Source organism: Thunnus albacares, chromosome 21, assembly GCF_914725855.1.
Source record: "Thunnus albacares chromosome 21, fThuAlb1.1, whole genome shotgun sequence".
Taxonomy (NCBI): Eukaryota; Metazoa; Chordata; class Actinopteri; order Scombriformes; family Scombridae; genus Thunnus; species Thunnus albacares.
The window spans coordinates 8,236,744-8,261,295 of record NC_058126.1 but is presented as its reverse complement, the minus strand read 5'-3'; the positions used below and the strand labels follow the sequence as shown (position 1 = coordinate 8,261,295).

The 24,552-nt window shown below is 38.1% G+C and overlaps 1 protein-coding gene across 2 annotated transcripts in view; it reads left to right on the top strand.

Moving 5' to 3' along the window:
* LOC122972743 (RNA-binding Raly-like protein) overlaps positions 1-24,340 on the top strand; it is a 103,599-nt gene extending 79,259 nt beyond the window's left edge. The window contains exons 3-9 of one of the 2 annotated variants that reach the window (XM_044340057.1): positions 8,446-8,521; positions 9,658-9,705; positions 12,320-12,498; positions 17,515-17,628; positions 19,552-19,721; positions 21,918-21,956; positions 24,010-24,340. In XM_044340057.1, the coding sequence (XP_044195992.1) occupies positions 8,446-8,521; positions 9,658-9,705; positions 12,320-12,498; positions 17,515-17,628; positions 19,552-19,721; positions 21,918-21,950 (620 nt within the window). In that variant the 3' untranslated portion in view covers positions 21,951-21,956; positions 24,010-24,340. Of the gene's footprint in view, positions 1-8,445; positions 8,522-9,657; positions 9,706-12,319; positions 12,499-17,511; positions 17,629-19,551; positions 19,722-21,917; positions 21,957-24,009 lie in introns of both variants that reach the window. The other variant, XM_044340056.1, reaches the window with a different exon arrangement.
* The last annotated feature ends 212 nt before the right edge of the window (positions 24,341-24,552 follow it).

Here is a 24,552-nt window from a genome sequence, read left to right as displayed (position 1 = left end):
ACTGGAATAATCTTCCTCTTTTTCTGAGATCTATTACCTCTTTATTTTCTCATCTTAAAACAATCTGTTTATGCTTTCAATTTGTGTGTATTTACAATAAACTGAAAACGAACTGCATCAATTGCTCTTTATGCTGATGTAATTGATTTATTATCTGGGTCATTGTATCCAATTTTTCTTGTACAACAGCTGAGGGCTCGGGGTGTGGGTGGGAGAAGGCGAGTGAGCTGTCTGTATCAGTGTATTTGCAGTGTATGTTTGTTATATAATACTGTTTATTGTTTGTATTTGTTTTATAATTTTATATTTGTGTCTATAGGGCCCCCTTGAAAATGAGATGCTACATCTCAAGGGGCTATCCTTTCAATAAATTCAATTTAATGATGTACAATGTTGGTATTAGATGTCGCAATTCCTTCATTTCAGTCCTCCTGCTTTCCCTGTAGACCGGTCCAGCCTCACAATTCAGTGTGGAGTTCATGTCAAAGACAACCAAGTAGAAGCTTGTGCGAAAATTAATTTCCCACAACCCTACCCGTCCCTTCTGCACGTCCATCACCTGCTGATTCAGCTCCTTCACTCTGTTCTTGTCTCTTTCCTTACGTGTCTCCCACTGTGGAACAATTTGCATTATTACTTTGTTCAATTAATTAAGACATTGGGGAGATTGGCGCCAGAGTTTCTCGTTCCATGAGGAGATGATCGGCAGATCCCTCTGCGTTGCTCTTTCTCCCACCCTCTCTCTCATTCTTCCTGTTTCTCTCTCTCTGCCTTTAATGTTTACCTCATCAAATAGACAGTTGGTGTTTTCGAAGAGAGGAGAATGAAATAAAAGAACACGCAAGTGAAAAAGTGACAAATGTAGAGCCATCAGCTCTGGTCTGTAGGGAATTTTCTTCTGTTTTTGGAAAAGAAAACACATTTCTCATTCCTTGAAGGTCTTTCACTGATATGTCTGAAAGGGAGTTTATTGCAGTCACTCACCTGGTCGGTGTGCTGTACATCTGCGATATAACTCAAAAGGGAACGCCAAAGCTTTTTAGGTAATCAGGAAGACAAAAGACGCTTTGCACCTTGATGGTGACAAGGTTTTTTAGTGGTTGGCAAGACTGTCCCATAAATATCACAGGTTTGATCATATGACAGAGCTGGATGACTTAGCTTTTGTGATAAATTGTAATAAATCTATAACAGTTGCTGTTTTGTCATCAAATCCACACTACAACCAACAGTTGCAAAATGGGGGGGAGCCACTGGCTGCAGAGGTATTTTTCCCTACTGTTAATTCCTGTTTTAATTTTTTTTTTTTTCTTTTTTCTCAATATCATCAATGTTCCTCAACATAGAAACGAGGGGGCTTTGGATATTGTAATATACGTTTATGTCATGGCCATCAGTTTTATGCAGTTATTTCATCTTCATTTCTGAGAAATCAGGTTTTTCCCATCAATTTGATGTGGCTCTAAATACCACAATACCAATGAGTGGAAACACAAATCTCAAACTGTTTTTATGCTTGACTGAGGTGGAAAACTTGATGTATCATTAAAATCAAAATGTGGTAAAGTGTAATCGAAACAGATGAATAAATGGTGAATAAATCTTGACGTACATGAAGTGTGACTTAAACGTCCACTAAACCTTCCATTCCACTGAGACAAAAAATAGCAGCAAACAAAAACATCAGATCTGTGTTGAGTGAGAAATTGTAATGCTCGAATTAATACATGAAACAAACAGAACTGTCATATTTCCATCATGTTCTCTACATTACTTTTTACTATAGTTACCATAGTTTTTTACAATAGTTGAAGAATTGCTCAGAATTTCCTCAGAATCCAAAAGTGAATTCATTTAAGCTGCAACTATATTTTCTAAAATATTTATGATTAACTTCCACTCATCGTTAACATCACATGTAACACACTTTTAAGGTCAGTGATTGGATGCTTTCCCTGGAAATACACCTTGGGAGTTGTAGTAATGTAGTACTTTTGATTTTTTTTTCAAAGAGTCAGGCATTTTCTAACATAGTTCATCTGGGAGAGTTCCTTTTTCAATTCAAGTCTGGGAAGAGCTTCAGTTGCCAGCCACCTAACATTGTCTATGCAGAAAATGAACAAGACTTTACTTCCAGATCCCTGAACACCCAAAATACTCTCGCACTTAGCAATTTTATTATATATTGATAGCCTCTGAAAATGTTCCAGTGGATAAAAAGCACCATTTGGTATCCCTATTGTTTCATTATTTAAGGTATTCTTTCAAAAATGAACTAGTTCTACTACAACAGCTAATAAAAAGCGATTTTTAATTTTTTTTTTTTAGGAGCATTGTGTCCTTTAAATCCCTACTTGCTTTTTTCAGTCTCTGTATTAGGAACCAGACATACAGTATTAGAGGGGATAACTGACACATCAATTGTTGTTTTTTCAGTTGTAGCTGTGCTGCACCACAGCAGGTGTCCAAACAGGTCATTTGCAGCAGCAAAAATGTACAAAAAAGCAGCTGTGTTTTGATTGTGAGGTTAATGTTGAGGGAATTAGACATGGAGGAAAGGTAGTTTGACATGCAAATTACTGCTTTTGTTGTTTTTTGGCCATATTGTTGATGTTATTTAAAACCAGGGCATCAGTCACTTTAAATGGATTTTGGTCTAAAACGGTATTGAGCATGTAATGCTTGACATATGTTAAAACAATATTCTTTATCACGACATTTAAAGAGAAGCCTGGGCAAAATTAGTTATTGAAAGCTGAGTGATTGTATTGTCATTATTCCAATAGGCTGGTGAGCACAGCATCTTGCAGAAGGAATATATTTTCAGGAATCTACCCTTCTGTCCATCTTCCAACTCTCTGCCCACACTAATACAAAGAGGTTCTTTGGCTGACCGAGACACAATCTCTCTGTCTCTCCCTCTTTCTGACCTTGTGGTGACCCCTGCTACCCGTGCCTGTTAGCTTTCCTCTGAAGCCTCAGGGTATTAGCTGGTTTCCCCTCCTCTGTGTGAGATAGAGAAAAAAACAAAAAACAGTAGACCATCTCTTTCAGGAAGACACAGAGAGAGCGAGAGAGATGGAGATGAGAAATGAAAGATTGCGGTCTGATTTGCTGTGGCTTCAGCAGGACCAGCGGGTTTTGTGTCTGCTCCAGTAGTTCATTCATATTCTTTCTAGGAATATGACGGTGTCTTCCTGTTCCCCCTATTCCCCTCTCCTTATGTTTTTGGGTCTTGTTGATTTTCACTGGAGCACTTTCTCATCCCAGCGATTCCCCTGCAATATGTTGCCATATGGCACAGTTTATAGCCTTGATTTATTCAAAGCCTCGACTTCCATTGCTCTGGTGTTATTCATCCCTTGCTAATGAAAGGAGGGGAAGAATAAGGCTTGCAAAGCTTTCGTTGGCGGCACAGGTGTCAAATAAAAGGGCCCCACAGGTCACCTTGTGAGTGCATGTGCGAGGGAAGCGGAGGTGATAGAGGGAGAGAAAGTGACTGGAATGGAGATAGAGAAAGAGACGTTGAGGGATAGGGCGAGACCGAGGGCAGAGCAGGAAGCATGAGCAAGAGTAGTCTGCGGGAGACAGAGATGTAAGGCAACAAATGAGACCAATAAAACACATGGGCAGGTTCCTCCAGGGAGTCACGGATCCTTGTTTTCTTGACAGAGTAACACAGGTCTGTCTTCAGTGATTACTTATGATCTGTGCCTCTGTCTTTCCAATGCAGTTTACCTCCAGAACCATCCCCTTCAATGATTCCTCAGCCAGTAACAGTGTTACCTTAAATATTTATTCATGCCTGGGTTGTTGTATGTTTCTGTATCTATAGACAGACAGACACCCGCCGTCTCAGAAAATAAGAGTCAAGCTCAAACATATCTATAAATAATTTCAGGGCTGCAAAATTCAAATTGCATCATATGTATGTTCACACAGCTGCAAGGGCGAGCCGTTTTTGTTCTAGTCGCTAGCCAGCTGTAGCAATGCAACAGACCCTTAACAACCCCTTTGTAAGTTGTTCAGCACCACGGGGAGCTCCAGCCGCTTCCCTCTCTGACCAAACTGCAGATTGAGCAAGCAGACAAACCAATGGCAAACAGAATAGCTGACACACGCTGAATAAACCAAACAGTTCTGGTCCCCGACTCAGGGTACAACATATTCATACCAAATTCAGTCCTCAGTGCTGCACAGATACAGTGTTCTGCTCAAAGCTGCATTGAGGATCCTTATTAGGGTGGCTTGTAATTATAATAGTAAGCCCCTAAGCCCCTTTTCATATATGTAGATGAACCAAGCTGAGACTTTGTGCGAAAACAAGGCAGTGAGTTTTGATGGTGGTTTGCAAAAACAGATTTTGCATCAAAGCTGCTGATGGCTAATATGCCTTTGATTTAAAACAACTTTTAGAAACCAAATGTTATAAGTAATCAGTATTCTGTATTTTTTTTTGTCAGGGTAGAAAACATTTGATCATGCTGAAACAAATAACAGAAAATTAATTGCACAACAATCTTGATGGATTAAACAGTAAAGTAATTTCACAAACGTTTGCTCATTTCAGCTTCTAAGATATAAAGTGTCGCTTTTCTCAGTTTGATATGATTGTAAATTAAATATCTTTGGATGTTTCATTAATGGTCTGACAAAACGAGCAATTTAAAGGTGGAATCTTGCAAACAAGGATACTGTGTTGGCATTTCACATTGTTTTCTGACATTATATAGACTAAATGATTAATCAGTTTGAAAAAGTAATTGACCAATTAAATTACAACTGAAAATATTAATGGGGTTTTACAGAAGGTTTTATATCAGAGGCAGTTAACCTTCCTTTGGATCATTAAATATAATATCAATAAAAGAAGAAGTGCTATTTACTCAGTAAATGCCATATACTGTGCCATATACATGTGTGTACAGAGTAGGTTTTGCCTGAATGTAAACAATAGAGTAGACATACAACAGCTAGTTATTGATTAGTCAATTGACAGAAATACAATTGGCATACTGACACACCAAAACCCAATGATATGTGCACACTTTAAAGTCTGGACCTCATGCTTCCTTGGGAAAATACCAAACACTGAAAAGACTAATATGCCTTGCTTATATGCAGTATTATTCAATCATGATCATTTTAAAATTACTTTTTTACAGCACTAGTATCTAAGAATAGAGCTAAAAGAATTAGTGGATTAATCAATGAGTCTGTCTTAAGAAAGTTAATAGGCGATAGGCAACTACTTTGATTTGATTCATTGTTATACAATAAAGTTCTTTACTCTAGTTCCAGCTTCTGAATTGTGAGAATTTCTTTATTTTCTTTTTGTTATGTGATTGTAAACTGGAAAAAAGTTAATTATCATAATAGGCTCAAGGAAAATTGGGCATTTTTCACTTTTTTCTTACATTTTTTTTAAACCAAACGATTAATAATTGTTTCTTTCTGCCCTGCAGTGTAGAAAGTGTTTGGCTGAACAGAGTACTGTATATCAAGTCAAGTCAATTTTATTTATATAGCGCAAAAATCACAACAGAACTGATCTCAGGGCACTTTTCACACAGAGCAGGGACCCAACATTCCCCCATGAGCAAACACTTGGCGACAGCAGCAAGGGAAAAACTCCCCTTTAATGTGAACCATATACTGTAGTAACTCTGTCAAAAAAAAGAAGATCTGAGGTCTGGGATATTTTGATTGCTTGAGTTTTTGGATACCAGTTATACTTAGTTGGACAGTTGAGTTCTAATTAAATGTTTGATCTTCATGTGTCTCTAAGTAAACCATCAGATTAATGAGCAAAATCATAATTATCTCCTAAATCAGCATCACGGTCAATCCCAACGTGCTCCGTCAAGTATGCTCACACACTCACTGACTCATTGGCCATGCAGCTCTGCGTTAAAAAGTCTGTGTTCTAGCATGTCTAAGTAGGTAGTATACAAACAGACCAGGGTTTAATCCTATTTCTCATGAGAGCAGCCACTGGGAGAAGGAGGCAAGGGTTTGCCAGCAGCTTATTTTCACCCCAGTGCAATTCCACTCCCGGGGATTGGGGCGCTTCTACTTGTTTGGTGTTGGGGTGGGGAGGGCAGGCGCATAAATAATTTAAGCAAATGTGTATTGCTGGAAGGGACAAAATGATAGCGAGAAGATGGCTGCATGAAAAAAAAACAACAATTTGTCAAAAAGTGCTTTTAAAGTGATCCACTACCTATGAAGCACTTAGACTTTTACCCGGAGTGACTTCACCACGTCGAGTTTGGGCTGAGTGTCTCAAGGGCACCTTGTTGATTGATTGATGGCCTTTCTGACTAGCTTGGTTGCAAATGGGTTGTGTGACATCAAAGACAATATAAAAAGCAGATGATGGAATTCTGGTCAGTCTATGCAGAGATTATTTGTTTTTTCTCGCTTTTTGCCTCAAGTGATCCATTTTCTTCCGCCTCCTCTGTGTCGTTTATTCATCTTCTTTTATTTGTACTTCTCGTAACTGACCTCAGATAAGGATTTAATACTGAAGAAGGTGTTATTCTCATGCAGTTTGTTACTTTCGGGAATATAGCTTCATGTCTGCTATAACCATTAAGTTTATGGACTGATTTTCCTCCGCTTTTGAGTGTTTCACTTTGAGTCGGGGTGCTTATTTTGACCCACTGGCTCCTCTCCCAGAAGCCACTCAGTCTCTGCACAAAAATACGAGGACCTTGCAACACCCTTGGCATTGTACAGATAGCAATTTGAAAATTCTGCATCACTGACTGGCTTGGTCAAAAAGCTGTACACCTGATGGTAACATTTTTTTTTTTAACACAAAGAACGAAGGACCATAAATCAAAGCTCCTCTTACATAGAGCTTTTGTTGGAGGAGGTTTTGCTTTATATGCTTATTCTTTTTCATTGTTTTTATGTTTTCAAGGATTCTCTCCTGCCTTGCAACAAGAATTTCATTGTTGTAATCTTTCCAGTGCACGGTAGCAACGTCTCCAGTCTTGCCATAGAAAATTGGCTCCCGCATTGCACCTTAACATTAGTGAATGTGTCCTAAAGTGCTGCAGCTTTGTGTGTTGCTTATTTAAATGAAAAGCCCAGTTTTTACTATGAAAATGACACAGAGCCTCTGGAGATTTTGAATTGATATTTTACTTTCTTTATCATGAAGTAGTACATTCATTCTCCCGTGTGTTCAGGCACTGAGCCGTCGCTCTGTGTTGCGATTTTTGAAGAAAGGAACGTAATGCGTATTGACTGAAATCCTATTCATGAATTGATATTTTAGTACAGTAGTTAAATCTAAAACACTTTACTTAAACCCCTATTTAGCATTTATAGTATATAAACACTTAACATGTTGTAATGGAGTTGTTAGCAGATATGAAGACATTTTAATTGTTTATCAATGTATGTACATGACAACACTACCTCTGTAACTGGTGTATAAACAGTTAATGAATGAGTGATAATATAGTATCATATAGCTGTATTATATTTAATGATATATGATTACTGACATGAACAGATCCTTACAATGTGTTATTAAACATTAATTGACTGTTTATAGATGTATCCCAAACTTATGAAGACATGAACTTGATGAGTCATTCTTGACCTTGGAAAAACAATTCTTAAGGTCCACTTACTGTACTAGATGTCTTGCAGGGCTTTTAGCCACATCTCTTGGTTTTCATCAGCCTATGCAGTTACTAAAATAATTAGTATAAATATGAAATATTAAGACATTTTGTATTATTACAAGTGTTTAATTTTCTATTTATATGATTACAACTGTAGTATGTTGTCCTTCATTATCTGTTTATACAGTTACTTTACATGAGGAGTTTAATTTTTGACAAATACATTGAACACTTAAAAATGTCCTTATATCTGCTAACAACTACATTATAATGCCTCATAGTGTGTTGTAATCATCCATTAAGTGTTTATTTACTGTCATAAATGCTAAATAGGGGAAGTAAAATGAAGTGTTATCAACAAATCTTTATTTACATGTATGCACAATTTTAGAGCTAGAATGACTGTTTAGTCTATCTACAGAAAAGTAACAGAAAATCAGCAACTAATTTGATAACTGATTAATCACTTCAATAATTTTGAGGCAAAAATGTCAAGCATTTTCTGGTTTCAGATTCCCTTGTGTGAGGATTTCTCTGTTTTACATCACTGTAAATTGAATATCTTAAGGTTTTAGACTGTCGGTCAGACGAAACACTGTAACGACGGCACCTTTTGATAGACATTTTCCACTGTTTTCTGACATGTTGTAGACCAAACAATTGATCAATTGGCTGAGAAAATAATCTCCGGATTAATTGATAATAAGAATAATCGTTAGTTGTAGTCCTATATGATATATAAACGCTATTTGCTGAGGTTGAAAATGACTGACAAGTGATTTGTCTGTGTGTGTTTTTTCAGACATAAACATGGCAGGTGAGCCCAAGCCATACAGGCCTAAAGCAGGCTCCAAACGGCCGCTCTCAGCTGTTTACAGGTAAGATTTCTCCTTCTTTCCTTTTTACAACATGCTCTTCCTTCACATGCAAAGGTGCAGCTCTCGTGATACCCATTAATAATCTTCCACGTCCCGTTGCTTCATCTGATGTAAATGTGACGTAACATTTAGAATACGAGGATTCCTATTATGATTTTTTTCCCTTCTCCTTCTTTTGAACCTTGAATTTCTAATTAAGTTTTTAATACACTCCACATAGCCCAGCCTTGACTGGAGTTGGTTTGGCACGGGCCCGTAAAGCTCAAAGGGGATGCTGTTGTATAAGCTTCATTAAGCATGACCCTGATTTTCTGTCCTGTACACATCTCCTGGTCACAAACAGATCAAAGCCGTGCTTGTTTACTGGAGTCTAAAGTGACACAGGGGCAGACTTGCTTTTGTATTCACCGGGATACTTTTCTGTGATAGTTTGACTTTGGCAAAGTTTATATTCCCACTAATTTACTCTATTTTGAATTGTTAGTTTGTTGCATTACACGTCTTATTTTACTAATTTATCAGTTTGTGCATTGTGTTATTATAAACCCTTTGCATTTTATAGCTGCAGCTGAAAACAGCCAGGATGTAATATGGTAATTATGGAGCAGGAACAGGAGAGGCAAAAACCAACACTACACCACTCTAAATTGAAATAATAATACATTAATCCTAATTAAAATTCCTGTAAGAATAGCAGCATTTCAAAACAGCTCCTTCTACGCCCCTCTCTTTTTATTTTATTTTTCTCTTTGAATTCTATATTAGTTACCATCCTGAGCCTCTACTTAACATTGATTTTCTTCTCCAGGTTCTAAGAAAAGATTTTTCTTTCGTTCTCTTACTGTACTTCCCCTCTGCAAATGTTTTTTTTTTTCTTTGTTGATCTGTGGTCTTTGCATGCCAGTGTGGCTTAGGCTTACTGCTTAACCTGCGGTGTGCTTTAAGCATAAACTAGAGCATGTCGGTTCAAGTCCAAACAGCTTGAGTTTGATCTGCTTACTTGATTTTGACAGATCCAAAATGGATCCAGATCCTTTTAATACAACCCATTGCTTTATTTTTTTTTATCTGTTTCTCTCCGTCTGTCTCTGCCCTCCTGTCCCTTCTATCTCTCTCTCTGTCTTTCGCTCTCATAGTGGTTATGAATTTGATTACGAGTACTACAGGGATGATTTCTACAGCAGGTATGTATCATTCACACTATGTTATAAACATTTCAGATATAACTAGGACACAATCGACTGTTACTGCGTCCTGCCTCTCCTGTACTGTCGCTACACCTGTCAAGCTTTCCATTCTCTCACGGCACACGTATGCAGTTTACAATGATAACAGTGGCAGATTTACAGCTCGAAATTTGCTTAGTAATATTTTAAACAATGGGTTCTTGATTTCAAACTGTCGTAGACAAAAGCAGCCTTCTCATATCTAGTCAGCAACTGTGAATTTTTCCAGCCGAAATGACAATTGTCACTCAAATACTCAAACAGCGGTAGCTGGCTAGCTAATTAAGCTAACGTTAGCTCCATTACTGGTTTTTTGATTACCATTGGTTGCCAGCTGACTTTTTAATGTTTCCACCTGACCTTATACAAAACCACAATCTTGTAAAAGGTGTCTTAACTATTAACTTTATAGCTACATATACACTATCATGCTAAAAAACAGAGGCTAAAACTGCATGTCCCATGCAAAATATCATCCTCACCAGTTGATGGTACATGTAGAAGACATAGAAACAGCATCAGTCTATTGGGTAAACCTAGTTAGACCTAGTATAAAGAGCCATAGTGTTCCTCTAGCTTCCATAACTTAATGCAATCTCTCATTCAGCGTTTCTTTTATCTTTCTTTCCTGGCGTTCCTGGGGTTTACTTTCCATATTCAAAGACAACTCAGCATCCACTACTGCACTTGCTACCAGAAGTTGAAATCGTGCTGATTTTAACAAAGTTAAACAAAGATAAAGATTGCTTTGTGAGCACAGAAAACTACAGTCCCCATGAAAAGACTACAAGCGCAGCGCGCACTACTTACATCATTGTAACTTGGGTTATGTCCATATCCATGGGTAGGTAGTAGACAGCAGAGATTAGCTACAACTAGAAAGGCTGAAAAAACTATCAAATTTCTAGTTGTAACCTCTGCCGTTTACAAACTTGTAAAGTTTGCTCAGAGCTCATGGACACGCCTCCTCTGTTGTGCCGTGACATATAGCTAGCCCAGGAACGTCTAGGGCTAATGGGAAATGGTGTTCATCAAAGGCTGCTAAAAACATAACTATTGAATTAACAATAATATTAGTTCATTTTTCAAAAAGCTACCATCCTTATCTAAACATATGAAGCAACTGAGCCTCACATACTGTTGAGAAAGGCTCTGTTCCAAGGCTGGAATTTTAGTTATTACATCATAAAGGTTTAGAATGAGGTTTTACTTCTTGAACTGAATCCTGAAGTTCCGGTTTAGCTTTGGCTCTCCATTAGGACTAACTAGCTCTAATAAAGCTAATACTTCTTTAATACATGTATATACTGTAAGTGCAATAAAGAAAGTCTAAGAACAGACTGATTTCATTCTGACATAACCCTGTTAGGTTGCTTTGCTTACACACTTGTTCATATTTTCAAACAGTAAGTTTTCACTTTCAACATTACAATGAAAAAGGCAAACATTACACTACCTTGGGTATCTTGGCTGGGCTTGCTGTAGTATAAACTTCCTCCAAATCTAATAAAGAGCAGCACAGAGCTGTCAATGTTACCCTATACTTTCTGATAGCTTCCAGGGCCAGCTTCCACACAGTGGTTAAATACTACACAGTGAGTGAATGTGCTGGTTGCAAACAGGGCTTTGTTAACCTATAACTCCAAATTAATGTTGTTAGTGAATCATAGCTGATAAACACTTTAATTAATCTGTTACACTTTTGCTCTTGTGTTATAGAGTTTGGAAAGGCTTGAAAAAAAAACATCATCTCAACTCTTTAAATTGCAAATATTAGTCTAACTACAGCCCCATACATGCCACTTAAACAGAAGAAATGCAAAGCTTGACAGACCTGGCGTTATAGTTATAGTATGTTTGCTAAGCTATGATTGGACAGCTCCTGTTTGGGGGAGGGGTTTAGTAAATGGTCGACAGGTTTTCCCTCAAGATCTTGACTCTTCTTTATCAAAAATCCAGTGTTAGATGTAATTCAGTAACCTTCCCACAGTGTAACCTTCAAATAGTCAACTTGTCAAAGTGGCTGAACAGATCAAGCATGCCACTCAAACATGCTGATGAAAGAACACTTGTTTTCTCTGTCATTTATCCACCAGCGATCATAGCGCTTATTTGTAGAGGCATTTTCTAAATGTCAAACTTGTTGAGAGCTGTGACAGACATCTACTGTCACTGAGAGCAGTCGCAACTGACACCTTCATTTGACATTTAGCGCCCTCTTCTTTTCATCCTCTTCACTTTTAGAGGATATGTGAAGTGATTATTTTCATGCATATAATGGTCTGGATAGTTGTACAGAAAGAGAGATATTGGTAGATGTTGTGTCTGCTTTTTGTTTATGTGTGCCGTTTGAAAGAAGAAAAGAAAAAAAAAATCCATAGAAAATCTATTTTGAAATACAATGCGGGCAACAGATAATGGGCTTTATAAAGGGGTGAAATAAACGGAAAAACCTTTTAGCTCCACTAGATGGACATTTTCTGAATGCTGTAGGCTCTCTTATAATAGACAGTGGCTTATAGAAAAAGTGTCAAAGGTGAAGTGTAATATTATAGGTTTTTCTTTTCTTGAGGCTTTTTGACTACCACGGCCGAGTGGCCCCCCCACCCAGAGCCGTGATCCCTCTCAAACGCTCCAGGGTGCTCGCTCCCTCCTCCCGCCGTGGGAAGACCTCTTTCCCCATCAAAACTACCTCCTCTTCCTCCTCTTCATCCTCCAGACCTCCCACATCATCCTCCTCTGGGCTCAAACGTACGTACAATAAGGTGCTTTCTACTTGTCTTGTGTTTTCCCTAGACTAGTCAGATTATTTTTTTTATTTCATTTTTTATTTTTCACAAAAAAACTGGCTAATTATACTAATGGCATTTTTTTGTCCTTTTGAAAAACTGAAGGCTTAATGCAAATCTCAAAACCCTGGCTCCAAGAGAAGAAGCAATGGTATGATTCAGCTGTGCTACTTGTGCTGCGCCACTATAAAAAGCTATTTAATTCACTCCGGCAGCTCAGAACAAGGCACACTGCAATGTAGAGCAAAACACTAAATCACAAACACAAATATAATCCAAGCTTTCAGAGCAGCACCCATTCTGCAAACAGTGTTATTCCTGTCAACCAGGATCCATCTGGATCTCATTTGGTCTTCTGATTAACTGGTGATGCATTATAACGTCCTAAATGTAATTAATGTGAGATTGGGGCCATCTCTGTGGAGCTGTGGTCAGCTGTGTTTTCCTAAACGTTCTCTATCCGTCGCCTGTGTAATTGGCTACAGTGTTTGTTTCATTGTTGCCTGTCTAGGCCAGTGTTATCAGCGCAAGCAGCTTGGTAAGGTCTGTCAGGAGGACCCAGTTGCAGTTGGTATTATAGAGAAGGGAAAAAAAGCCCATCTCCTATCCTCTTTTTGGACAGAGTCAATGAATTCTCTCCTCTGTCTAAGCAGTGCTGCTGTATGTTTGGGAGACTAATTTGCCCCTGCCAGTACCATGAAAAATCAGTATTGACTTTGGCATAGATAGATTGGGCAGCAAAATGAGGTTAGCTTGTCCAAACAACAGGGTGGGCAGTTTGAAGCACTTGGGCTGTACGAGTAATGATTCACTTGAGGGGGAAAGAAAAAAACAGCCGTCGGATGCATGGCTCATGAGGATGGATAGATTTGTGTTTCCCACATTAAATCTACTTTGACTTTAATTCACAATCTACTTTGTTCACTGTCAGTTTTTGTAGACATGTTGGGACTGTTGGCCTATTTAAAGACTGTGATTGTGAAAGGAAATTATAAAAACCGCTTAACATGCAGCCCCGTTTCAGAGCAGAGGCACAAACATTACGTTTTTTTCCTGCTCTGTTTTGTATGCACTTTTTTGGCCACTATTTTGGTATGAAATAGGCGAGAAACAGAACATAATATCACTTTCTGAAGGTGATATTTAGTAGGAGACAGGTGCCTATGTTCATTTGTGGTCCTGTTTCTGGCCACCCAACAAATATTAAGTCCAGTATTTACTCTCCCTTTAGCTCTGTTCGGCTCTCTACCTTACCTTCTGAGGTAAATATTTTGTTCTTTAGCTGCTAAATATTTTACTGTGTTCGCCAGCTAGTTGCTAACTTTGTCTGTGTACCATTTGGTGCTGAGCAGGTAGTGTGCAGCAGGTTTATCTGACCTTTTTTTTTGAAAACAATGGCTTCCTGTGTCCGAAAACAGGATTGATGATCAAGAATGAGCCAAAACGGTCAAGTTGTGGGCCATAAAACCAAAACAATGAGCTGAAAGACACTAAAACTTTTCATAGAGCTGAGGGGATGTGCAGAGTCAGTTGATAATTCTATGTGGATTTGTCACTGTGAGTCACCCCTTGCATGTTACTAACAGTCATTCGACCCACAGTTCATATCAAAGTATTGATGAGTGCAAAGAGAGACACCACCCCAAATATGGCAACATCCAGTAATGATCTCAAGTAGTGAAGATTGCTCTGTTTTTATGGAAATAGCTCTTATTTATTAGGATGTTGATGAAAAATATGCATACATGTACAGGATTGCATTATTGGTTACATTTGTGTACATTGGTGCATTGAGGAAAAGTAATAAAACATGGTATCACTAGAGTTCATAGATCCAAGCTGGTAACTTTTCAACAACTATTCGTTTCAGTATGAATAACATCAGCAATACCAGCCCCAAAACTCTTTGTCCAGTTTAATCTTCATAGACCAGTGATTCAAGAGATCCTCACTATCCCCAAGATAAAATTTCTGTGGTTCATCATCAGGTCCTAAAATTAGATCCATTACTCATTCCCTAAATCTCTCCTAATGCTTATTAAATAACAATGTCATTTTTTTCCTCCCTTTTCCTTTAACCCATGCTATCTAAAGATGCCGTGTTGGATTAGGATGTGTATGTTTTCTCTCTGCAGCTTATGTGACTGATAGCACAAAAGGAAAAAGGCCTGGAGGCGCCGATAAATTAGAGACTGTTCCACACTTTCTTATCATCAAAGGATAACTAGTAAGCTGCCCAGAGCAAGCTCAGATAATGTTGGAATAAGGAAGTAAGAGTAAATGTGGGGGTATACGTACGTGCACGTGTGCATTCGTGTATTCTGGTTTGCGCACATAGAAGCAGGTGATACTGAGAGGCAGATAGAGACACTTCAGTGTGTCCCACCACCGAGATATCATTGTATATCCACAGTTTTCCCCCTTTTTCACCTCAGAAAAGTTAATTTTCTGCTGCTCTGTTGCTTTCCAGTTGATGGCTGCTTTACAAAACAACATGAGATTAGTTCTTTGGATTTCCACACACATATTCCTTATGTATATGGCCTTCAGTGTGGATATATATACTCCTTTTCTCTGTCTCTCTCATGCACACATGAATCATTCTGCTCCATTTTAAGGAAGTAACATACTAAAAAATAACATACAGTATGTATTGGATCTTACCTGGCAGTTGTTTTTCAGCATGAATTCTTCTGAAAGATTAAAATGTCCTTTTGGGAAATCCAGTTTACCGCGAGCTAATATGTCAGAAAATGTTATCATGCGCAGACATCGCCTCTAACTGTAGATGTTGATGTTTTATGCAACGGTTTAGCTCATACATAGCAGCACGCAGACATAGTAGTGGCTCTGCATTGTGATGTGGTGTGGGTGTAAATACACATCAGTGAAATTAACCTAAAGAGCTGCATGGAGACATAATACCAGACAAGTAATGTTTTGATTCTGTGCATGTCTACTGCCTCTTGATTTTCCGGCTGAAGCTTTACAGGAACTCGTGGGTTTGTTTACCGAGCACTCATCCATCCTCTTTCCAGCCTTGACAGAATCTGATAGGTGTCAAAGAGAATTTTATGTTTACTTCTCAACTTCTGGTGTCTGTTTTTCCCTCCTCTCAAAAGATGGCACATTTCAGCTTCCGAGGGTTAAGGAATAAGATTATCTTATTACTTTATGGTCCAAATTCGTTAATCTGCTCAGTTCAAGCTGCTAAGGAGTACACCCTCGTTTGAGCAACCGTGAGACAGACCAGATTGAATTAATGGTGACGTCCCTCGGATAGTTTTTTTTTCCAGCAGATGTTATTTGCATATGACATATCACGGTTAAGACTCAAACTTTGACATGTTACAGTTACGCTTCATTTACCCAAACCTCATAAATGTATTGTGGAGTGAACACTGAGTGTAAGACCTAAAGCAAAGCAAGAAGGGGAGAGCAATTATTCATAAGGCAGTAAACAGAAGCTGTGGGAGAGAAAATTGTGCCTCCTGTTTCTCTTGCAGTGCTGTTAGTGAGGCAATGATCAGGCAAAGTTGCAATCAGTATATGAAATTTAAAAATGCAATCGAAACACATTATTAGTTTGTTTTTTGTTGTGTTTTTTTTTTTAAATCCAGCTTAGTGTTCCAAACAGAAGTGTTGATCATCTAATTTTCCTTTTAGTGGTACTTAAACTAGAATGGATTAACAGACCAAATGCTGTTTTGCATCATATTATGATACACGCCACGGGTTATTTATATTTTAACTGCAAAATGACCTTTAGCAAGGTTTATGGAAAACAATGCACATATAAATATAAAAAAGTGAATGAACTGCTATTGTTTTTCATTTGAACATTTCAGTTTTGATGCCAAAGAAATCTGGAGTAATATGAAATGCTAGTTAATGTTCTATAGATGAAGTTTAAGTTAAATTCATTGTACTGTATTGTTGAGTTACACAACAATTCGATAGAGCTTTAATTAATTGGCCTCAAAATTTCCTAATAATTTTCTGGAAATAACTGTAATTTAACACTAATTTAAGGGAAAACAGAATATTATGAGACACTTCTTTGAATTTGTTAAAGTCCATAAGCAGTTGACAGTTTTCTGAAGAATTTCCTTAAAGTACTGCTAAAATCTTTATAAGTGGAAAAATTGACCAAAATCTATTTAAACTAAAGTAAAACCAAATTCTTCATATATGTTGAATTGCATGCTTGCCTGAAGACAATTCAATTTTTTTTCCATGATTTGTTGACCTGCTAAGCATTGACAAAAGACTATTTAATTTACACTACCATTTAATTGGAATTACTAAAATGGAAGTGCACCAACTGTCTCCATTTTCCCTATAATAATTAGCACCAAATTATAGTTTTTTCCAGGAAACTTCCTAAGAATTTACCATAGCACTTTCTGTCTAGGAAAATGTTAGGAAACTATGCAACCTGCAAGTATTACCAATAATTCTTTAAACTCTTGGATAACTGGATAAACTCAAAAATGCATTGTCATCAGACTGACGTTAATGCTGTTTCAGTACAATCTGTTTTCATTTTATAATACAAGACTTTCCAGATATCATCCTTCAGTGGAAACAACCCAATGCCAAACATCTACTGGCAACTGAAAGATAACAGTAGTTTGTTCAGATATTGGCACAGTTGAGCCAAACTTGAGCAGTGCTGAACAGCGTGGCGGACGTAAGCCATGCACTAATCTTCAAATTGAAAGCAGCAGGTTCACATTTTCAGATGGGTAACTTTACAGTTGGACAGATTGAGATGTTCTTTCCTGAGGAAAGTGTGACTCAGAGTTATGATAAAACTAAAAACTTAAAGTATTAACAGATGACAGCATGCAGTCTGTGATAAACCACATGAAAAAACATCATTAAAATGAGTGTACAAATTAGTATTAGGGAAACTAAGCCCATCTTAAAGTCGCAGTATGTGAAGATGTGTGTTTGCTTTTTTGTGCCACAGCAGTGAAGACGGACCAGCTTCAGACTATTAAACGGGAGCTCACTCAGATCAAGATGAAGATTGACTCTTTGCTGGGACGTCTGGAGAAGATTGAGAAGCAGCAGAGAGCCGAGTCTGGTGAGAAACAGACAGCAGAATCCGAGCTAGCAGGGGGAGAAAGGAAAAGGACCACTGAGGGAGGGAAATTAAGAGCACACACTGGCCATAAGTCTTAGTGACATTGTGGGAGATAAGAGCAGCAAAGCTCTCTGTCATAACAGCAGACAGGTGTCAACGCCATGCTGACTCAGTTTATATGAGAGGACTTTATAGATGCCCTGCGCTACAGGACAGTCTCCAAGTGCAGCTCACTGTGAAGGTCATTCTGACTTTACCCCACAAAGCACATGTTCCTATTTTCACCAAGCATGTTTGCACTGTTTATTCACACTCTGGTGTATTCTCTCTTTAAACTTGATGACAGTTGAACGCCAAATAAATCACATAAATCATAAATAAGTCTTGTATCTCCTCCAGGTGAACCGCTGTGTGATTTATTGGAAGTTTATTGGAACAGCTAAACCACATACAAGAAACAATGAAAAATCCAAGATTATCTGGTCATAAGGTGATGATGGATGTATTTAAAGTGTAAAAGCCAAAATTCACATAAAGGGCCATTGGCGGATCAGGTGGCAAAGCAGTTATTACTATAAAAATGCAACATTTTGGATTTTTTAATTGTTCAGATTTCTTCATTGTTGATATGTTGGGTCCGTTCAATCAGTTTAATTCTACAGTATTCATTTCAAACCAAAATTATGTGGTGTCTACAAATCAAAACTCTAAAATAAAACAAGAAACAGTATACTAGTATAGAGTCTAAGGGCATTTTCAAACCTGTAGTAGTGCTCTTGTCCGAATCAGTGGAACTTGGTGCTTTTTCCCCTTAATTATGAGTTTCTTTTCACACAGAGAAGAATCCAAGCGAACCAAAATGCATCACCACAAGCCACGCGTGGTTCACTCTGCTAATTGGTCAGATGTGTCTAGGGCAGGAGAAAGAACATAAACACAGGAAGAAGGTTCTGAAGGAACTACTCTAGCGCTAGTTCAGATCAGTTCATTCTTCAGCTAGCTGCTAGCAACTGTTGATTTCGCTCATCTGCAACCCAGTATATAAAGCACACCTGGCTACAGAGGCCATTTAGCTCAAACTTACAGAGTATGCCTAGTTGTTGGGTCAGATTGAGGTTGGATCACATTCTTACTACAAACATACCACAGTTCGTTTGGGACCGCACTGAGACAAAATCCTCAAGGGTTTCGGTATGGTTGTTTCAGTCTGCACCCGAGTACAATTACTGTGTTCAGACTTGCCCAAACCAGTGAGGAAGACAAACTAGAGTTCCATTTAACCAAACTAAAAAGTGCAGGTCTGAAAACGCCCCTTAAGCAGCAGTTTTCCACAAATTTTTGTAGAGTTAATTTTTTTTTTTTTAATCAGATTTTCCAATTTTTGTCCAGTTTTTCTTCCACATACACTACCAGTCAAAAGTTTAGACACATCTTCCCATTCACTTGAATGAGAAAGTGTGTCCATACTTTTGGCTGGTACCATAAATTTCCAGATTTACTTTTAATTTAAAACCAAAAAAGATGTAATTTGCTGACTCTAAATGTGTATGAGAGATTGCAGCATTCAGTGGAATTTCAGAAAAAGTTAACCATGCCAAAAGCTTGTCTACACCACCCACGCAGCGACTGCCTGTGTCCATGCCATCATCCATTCATCTACAGTATTACTGTGTTAGTTAAAATGGAAGTGTATTATAGAAATGCGTGGGTGTAGACAGGGTATACAAATTGCAGTCTTAGTCACTTGATTGTTTGTTGAGGTTAAACCATACGCTCAGCACAACAGTGTGCATCGCCTCGGGGGACTGCTGGGGGTCCAGTTTGTTCACAAATTGAGAAAATAGAAAAATTCAGCCAAGTAAACTTCTCTGCTAAGAAACTGTCAGACTGAATTCTTTCTCTCTGCCCTCCTTTCTCACTCAGAGGCTCAGAGAAAGTACGAGGACAACTGCGACTCCCTGCATGAGGAGTCCGTGTCAGAGACGGCAGAGAACTCTGGGGAGGAGGCTGGCGAGGGGGCGCTTGACGTGGAGGCGGGAGAGATGACCGATGGAGGCGAGGACGACTACGACGAGGAGGGCAGCCACCATCTGGTAAGAGAAACGTTTGACAGGGCCTGACAGGGAGGGAGAGAGCAAGGCACTTTGGGAGATCTCAAGTGGGAAGACAGTCTTCGTCTTCTGAAAGTTAATTTTCCAGAATTATTCATGACCAGAGATCTGAGAGAGCAGGGCTTCACATGAGTGAATGGTGAGGGCGCCTGGACTGACAGTTTTTCCCTGTCGACCCTGGCTCAAACAGTGGAAGCATGGCTCTTCACAGGCCCACACACAGGCACAGGCGCTAGCTCACACACATACACATACAGCCTATAATTAAAGCAGATGGCTGAAGGAACATAGGAGAGCATTTAAGACCAGACCTGCATGGACTGGTGTAGATCTGATGCTGAAGTGGAGGATGTACAACAGTACATAAGAGGTTTTCTTTAACAGGGACACTAAAGGAATAGATGATCAGAGGATCTGTGGAGGAGACTCATTTTTATTTTGGTTTGTTTTTTAACAATCGTGGTATATAAAATGTCAGAAAATAAAAAGATGCCCAGAGCCCAAGGTGATGTATACAGATTACCTTTTTTGTTCGACCTAGCATCTAAAACTCAAAGATGTTCCATTTAAAATGATATAAAATAGAGAAAAGCAACACAATCGAATTTTCTGACTTTTTTTTTGCTTTGACTTATCAATTAATCAACTTATTGTTTCATTCTTGGTGTTGTCACATTGTCAGAATGATTTATACTCTTCAGCATTGCTAATTTGAATGATTTTTGACCAGTGTTGGTGGATTTAAAACTCAGTTTAGATTTTTGGGGAGTCACCTTATGCATGACAGTGACTAGTTTAATTCACCCACTTTTTACAACAACAAAGCCTTTTTCTTGACATAAAATTGACAATTGCACTCACATATTACTCATGGTTTAACAAATGAGGGCTGCAACTAACAATTGTTTTCATTGATTAATCTGGCTTAATGGATTAATCCTTTGGCCTATAAAATGTTGGAAAATGGTAGATACAGTAATGTCCATCACATTTCTTAGTGCTCAAGGTATTCAGTAGATTTTACCAGAACAGAAGACAAAAAAAGCAGCCAACCCTCACAGTTGAACAGAATCTGGAACTAGGGAATATCAGGCTTTTTTTAGGGAGTTTTTCCTTATTCGAATCGATGGTCTAAGTATAGAGGATGTTGTATTTCTTTACAGACTGTAAAGCCCCCTGAGGCAAATATGTGATTTTTGATATTGGGATATACAAATCAAAAATTGCTTAACTTGACTCGATTAATAATAGTTTCCAATTATTTTTACATTGATTGATTGATTGAGTGATTAATTGTTTCACTCATTTCATCAGGCAAGCTGGCTAGCAGGCAAAGTTTATAAATCATTTGTGGCTTAGACTTGATCACACCTGCAATAGTGCTCAAAAAACGCATTGTAGATTACTTGTAATCACAGAAAATCGTGTAAAAATGCATATTTCAGTATGAAAAATGTGCTGCAAGATGAACTACTGTTGAACTAGAACTCTTAAAACAGTCTGGTGTCTGATGAAGGTCTTGCGCGTAATTCTTTAATGAATATACTGTGCTTTTCCACCATTATGTCCATTATCTAATGTTAAATTATGTATGTTTAATTTAGCAATTAAACAAAAAAGATTTAATTACTGTCTTCTCTGTCTGACTTCATGAATTAATCTTAATAATAATTAACAGCTATATGCATGCTGGGGGGCTTTAAGACACCTACAGTGCTCCATTACAAACATTATATCCCCCTAGTATTAATTGAACGATGCGGTCACTCATTTCACACCTCACAGTGACATCAAAGCCATTATCTTCAGTTTCATCTGGGTTCAGCTGTGCAGTGTGGCTATACTTTTGACAATGCTTTCTCTATTATGGTATATTTATTATCCATTAACCACGTGAGCATGGGCATGCCGTCCATGATGAAAGCTTTGTGTCTTTGCTAATGGAAGAAATTATTTTTCGGAGACATGCTGGAAGAGATTTATTTGTTTCCTGAAGGTCACATTGATCACAGATTGTGATAATGTACTACAAAGACCATTCTATAGGTTGGCATGGCTGCTCTTGTTGAGCATATATCAGCAATGACCTTTAGAGGAGATTAAATATAACCTGTGTGCTCCGTTTAAAAGGCTATCATATGCATGATTTTAACTTTGTCTCTTTGCTTTCCTTTTCAGATAGAGAACCATGTATCGGATATTGACAACTGAGATCAGGTAAGAGGATTTTTTTTTTCCAATCCAAGTGTCCATAACAGCCATTGTGAGGTTGTTGTACAAGCATGCTAAAGGTCCTGGAGGCTCTTACAGCCAGTCCTCATTAAAGTCCTTACATCCGGTCCTCATTAAAAGCTTTAACCACTGAACTGTGTCTTGAGCATCTCTAAACATTCGTTAATCATTTCCGAAGTCATTAGCTCCATGACATTTGGAAGACCAGCTCCACTGAAGGGCAGCTAATGCCGAATTTGACAGTGGGAGCAATAATGGCATTCCAATGGGCCAGAACTGCCCATAAACAACATTCATCTAATTGAATTGTGTGGAAGGGGGTACAAATGGTGAGCCCTAAGGTAAAGAGTTTCCTGCCTCTCACCTCTCAGGGTGTGGGTAATGATGCAGCCACATCATCAGTTGGCTCTGCGCTGGCTGGCTCTTCATAGCGGGGGTGCTTAGCAGTGTTTATGGGTTGCACACTATTGATGTAACATCGAATTGAGCTATGTTAGTTTTCTTTTGCTTTTGCATTAGCAATGGAAATCTCAAAAAGCAACTTTGTTCGTTAGAGACTGTACAGCAGTGTTAACTTTGGCACCTGATTTTTAGTTTTAATCTTTTGACAAAAATGTATTTTACTTTTAGTCATTTGATTATTTCTAGTGTTAAGTCTGAGATTAGTCAAAAAAAACAAGAAATAGGTAATCAATGGCTCACTAACCTTGCACTAGATCAGAACACCTATAACAATGGTAACTGTACACATCAAAGATGGTGCCAGCTGTGGGCTCAGAATGCTGAAATGACATAAAAATTAAAAATACACGAGTGGGACTAAAATTTTACTGACCAAAACAGCCTACAATGTCTTAAAGGAATACTTTGACATTTCAGAAAATACATATACTCACTTTCTTGCCGAGGGTTAGATTAGAAGACTCTCATGTCTGTGTTAACTACTGAATGAAGCTACAGCCAGCAGCTGGCTAGCTTGGCTTAGCATAAAGACTGGAAACAAGGGGGAAACTGCTAGCCTGCTTCTGTCCAAAAGTTTAATAAAAGACGCTTTGTTTGAAGAAAGTAAAATCCTTTAACGAACTAGAATAAAATTTAGATGGTCAGCATACATCAGTAGCCTATAAACACAAACAATAACCAACTGAAAGTAGTGCTAGCATTACACCCACATTCACAGCCCTTGACAGTGTTATGTTAGCATTAGCTTAACTTTTTATAAATGTTTTAATAATGCATGCTGGCCCTCATGTTTTTCATTGTTTGTCTTTGCAATTTCTTGTCTAATTTTCTGTGAGATTGTAGATAAATATAGTTAATAAATCTGTTCCTTTTTTTTCTTTTCCACAAACCGGTAACGTTAGCTAACAATACTGTCAGAGACAATTGATAAAATTGTTGTACCTGCTGTCATAGTTTTGTTTTCCAGGATTAGGCCTATTTTTATTTAGCTTTTGAAAAAGGTGTATTAAAATATTTTGTCAAGAGTTTTCACTTATGACATGCTGTAAAGTTTATTTGTGCACATGAAAAATATTTCTCTGCTAACACCGCACCTTTTTTTCCCCTCATCTTTATCTGCCTGTCCAGGCATTTGGTGTTCCAGTTCTCCCAGCACATAAAAAAACCCCACACGTTACACTTCAGTTTTCCATTTCCTTTCCATAGGTCTGTCCTTTTAAAATTCTGTCAGTGGCCATTTCACAAAACCTCCTCAGAGCACATACATTTAAAAGCCTGAAAATCCCACTGAAGGTCGTGGAGAATATATGAATGTTTTGCTTGCAGGCCTACCAAGGAAAATCAGAGTGGGAAGAACCTCAATAAGTAATGTCCAGAAGGATTAGAAAAGCAGCTTGGGCTTCAGCAAAATATTTCTGCTCTTCCCAAGATATTTCTGAGGCCTTTCAAAATGGACAAGCTTTAAACTCTGCTTAATCCTCATCAGATTTACAGCATTATAAATAGCCATCGTGTTTTAAGGAGGAGACACAGTCCATAATGTGTTTTTCATCGGTTCTCTCCTTTATCTTGCCAGGGTGAGGAAGCAGACACCCCCAGTCCGTGGTATTAGAATTCATCATCACCTTCAAGAGACAGAAAAGGATCTCTGAGGGGATCAAGACACCCATTCTGGACTGTAAGTTGTGTTCAAGAGATGCTGACTCACATTTAGATGCCCAACTGTGCAGCACAAAGCGAATGTGATGTGCTCTCTAAAGAAAATGTATTCAACACCCATTTTAATGCATTGACTTTACCTCATGGATATTTTGTGGAACTTATATTTCATTGCAAGAGTCTGACAGTATCATGCGCTAATCTTGTTCCTGAGAGAAGCAGAAAAAATAAAAGACAAGTGAAGGAAATGAAGGTTTTTTTTCTGATTTATAAATTGAATTACGTTGAACGAAGGGAACATGACTTTGTTGATCAATTGTTGCTGCTTTTATGAAATGTGATTGCACTGTAATTTCACAAACTGTTTTCCAATGAATTTATGTTGTTGCTCAAAAATCAAATGAATAAATGACCGTCAGAACAATCTGCAAACGCAGTATAACATTCAGAAAATGAATGA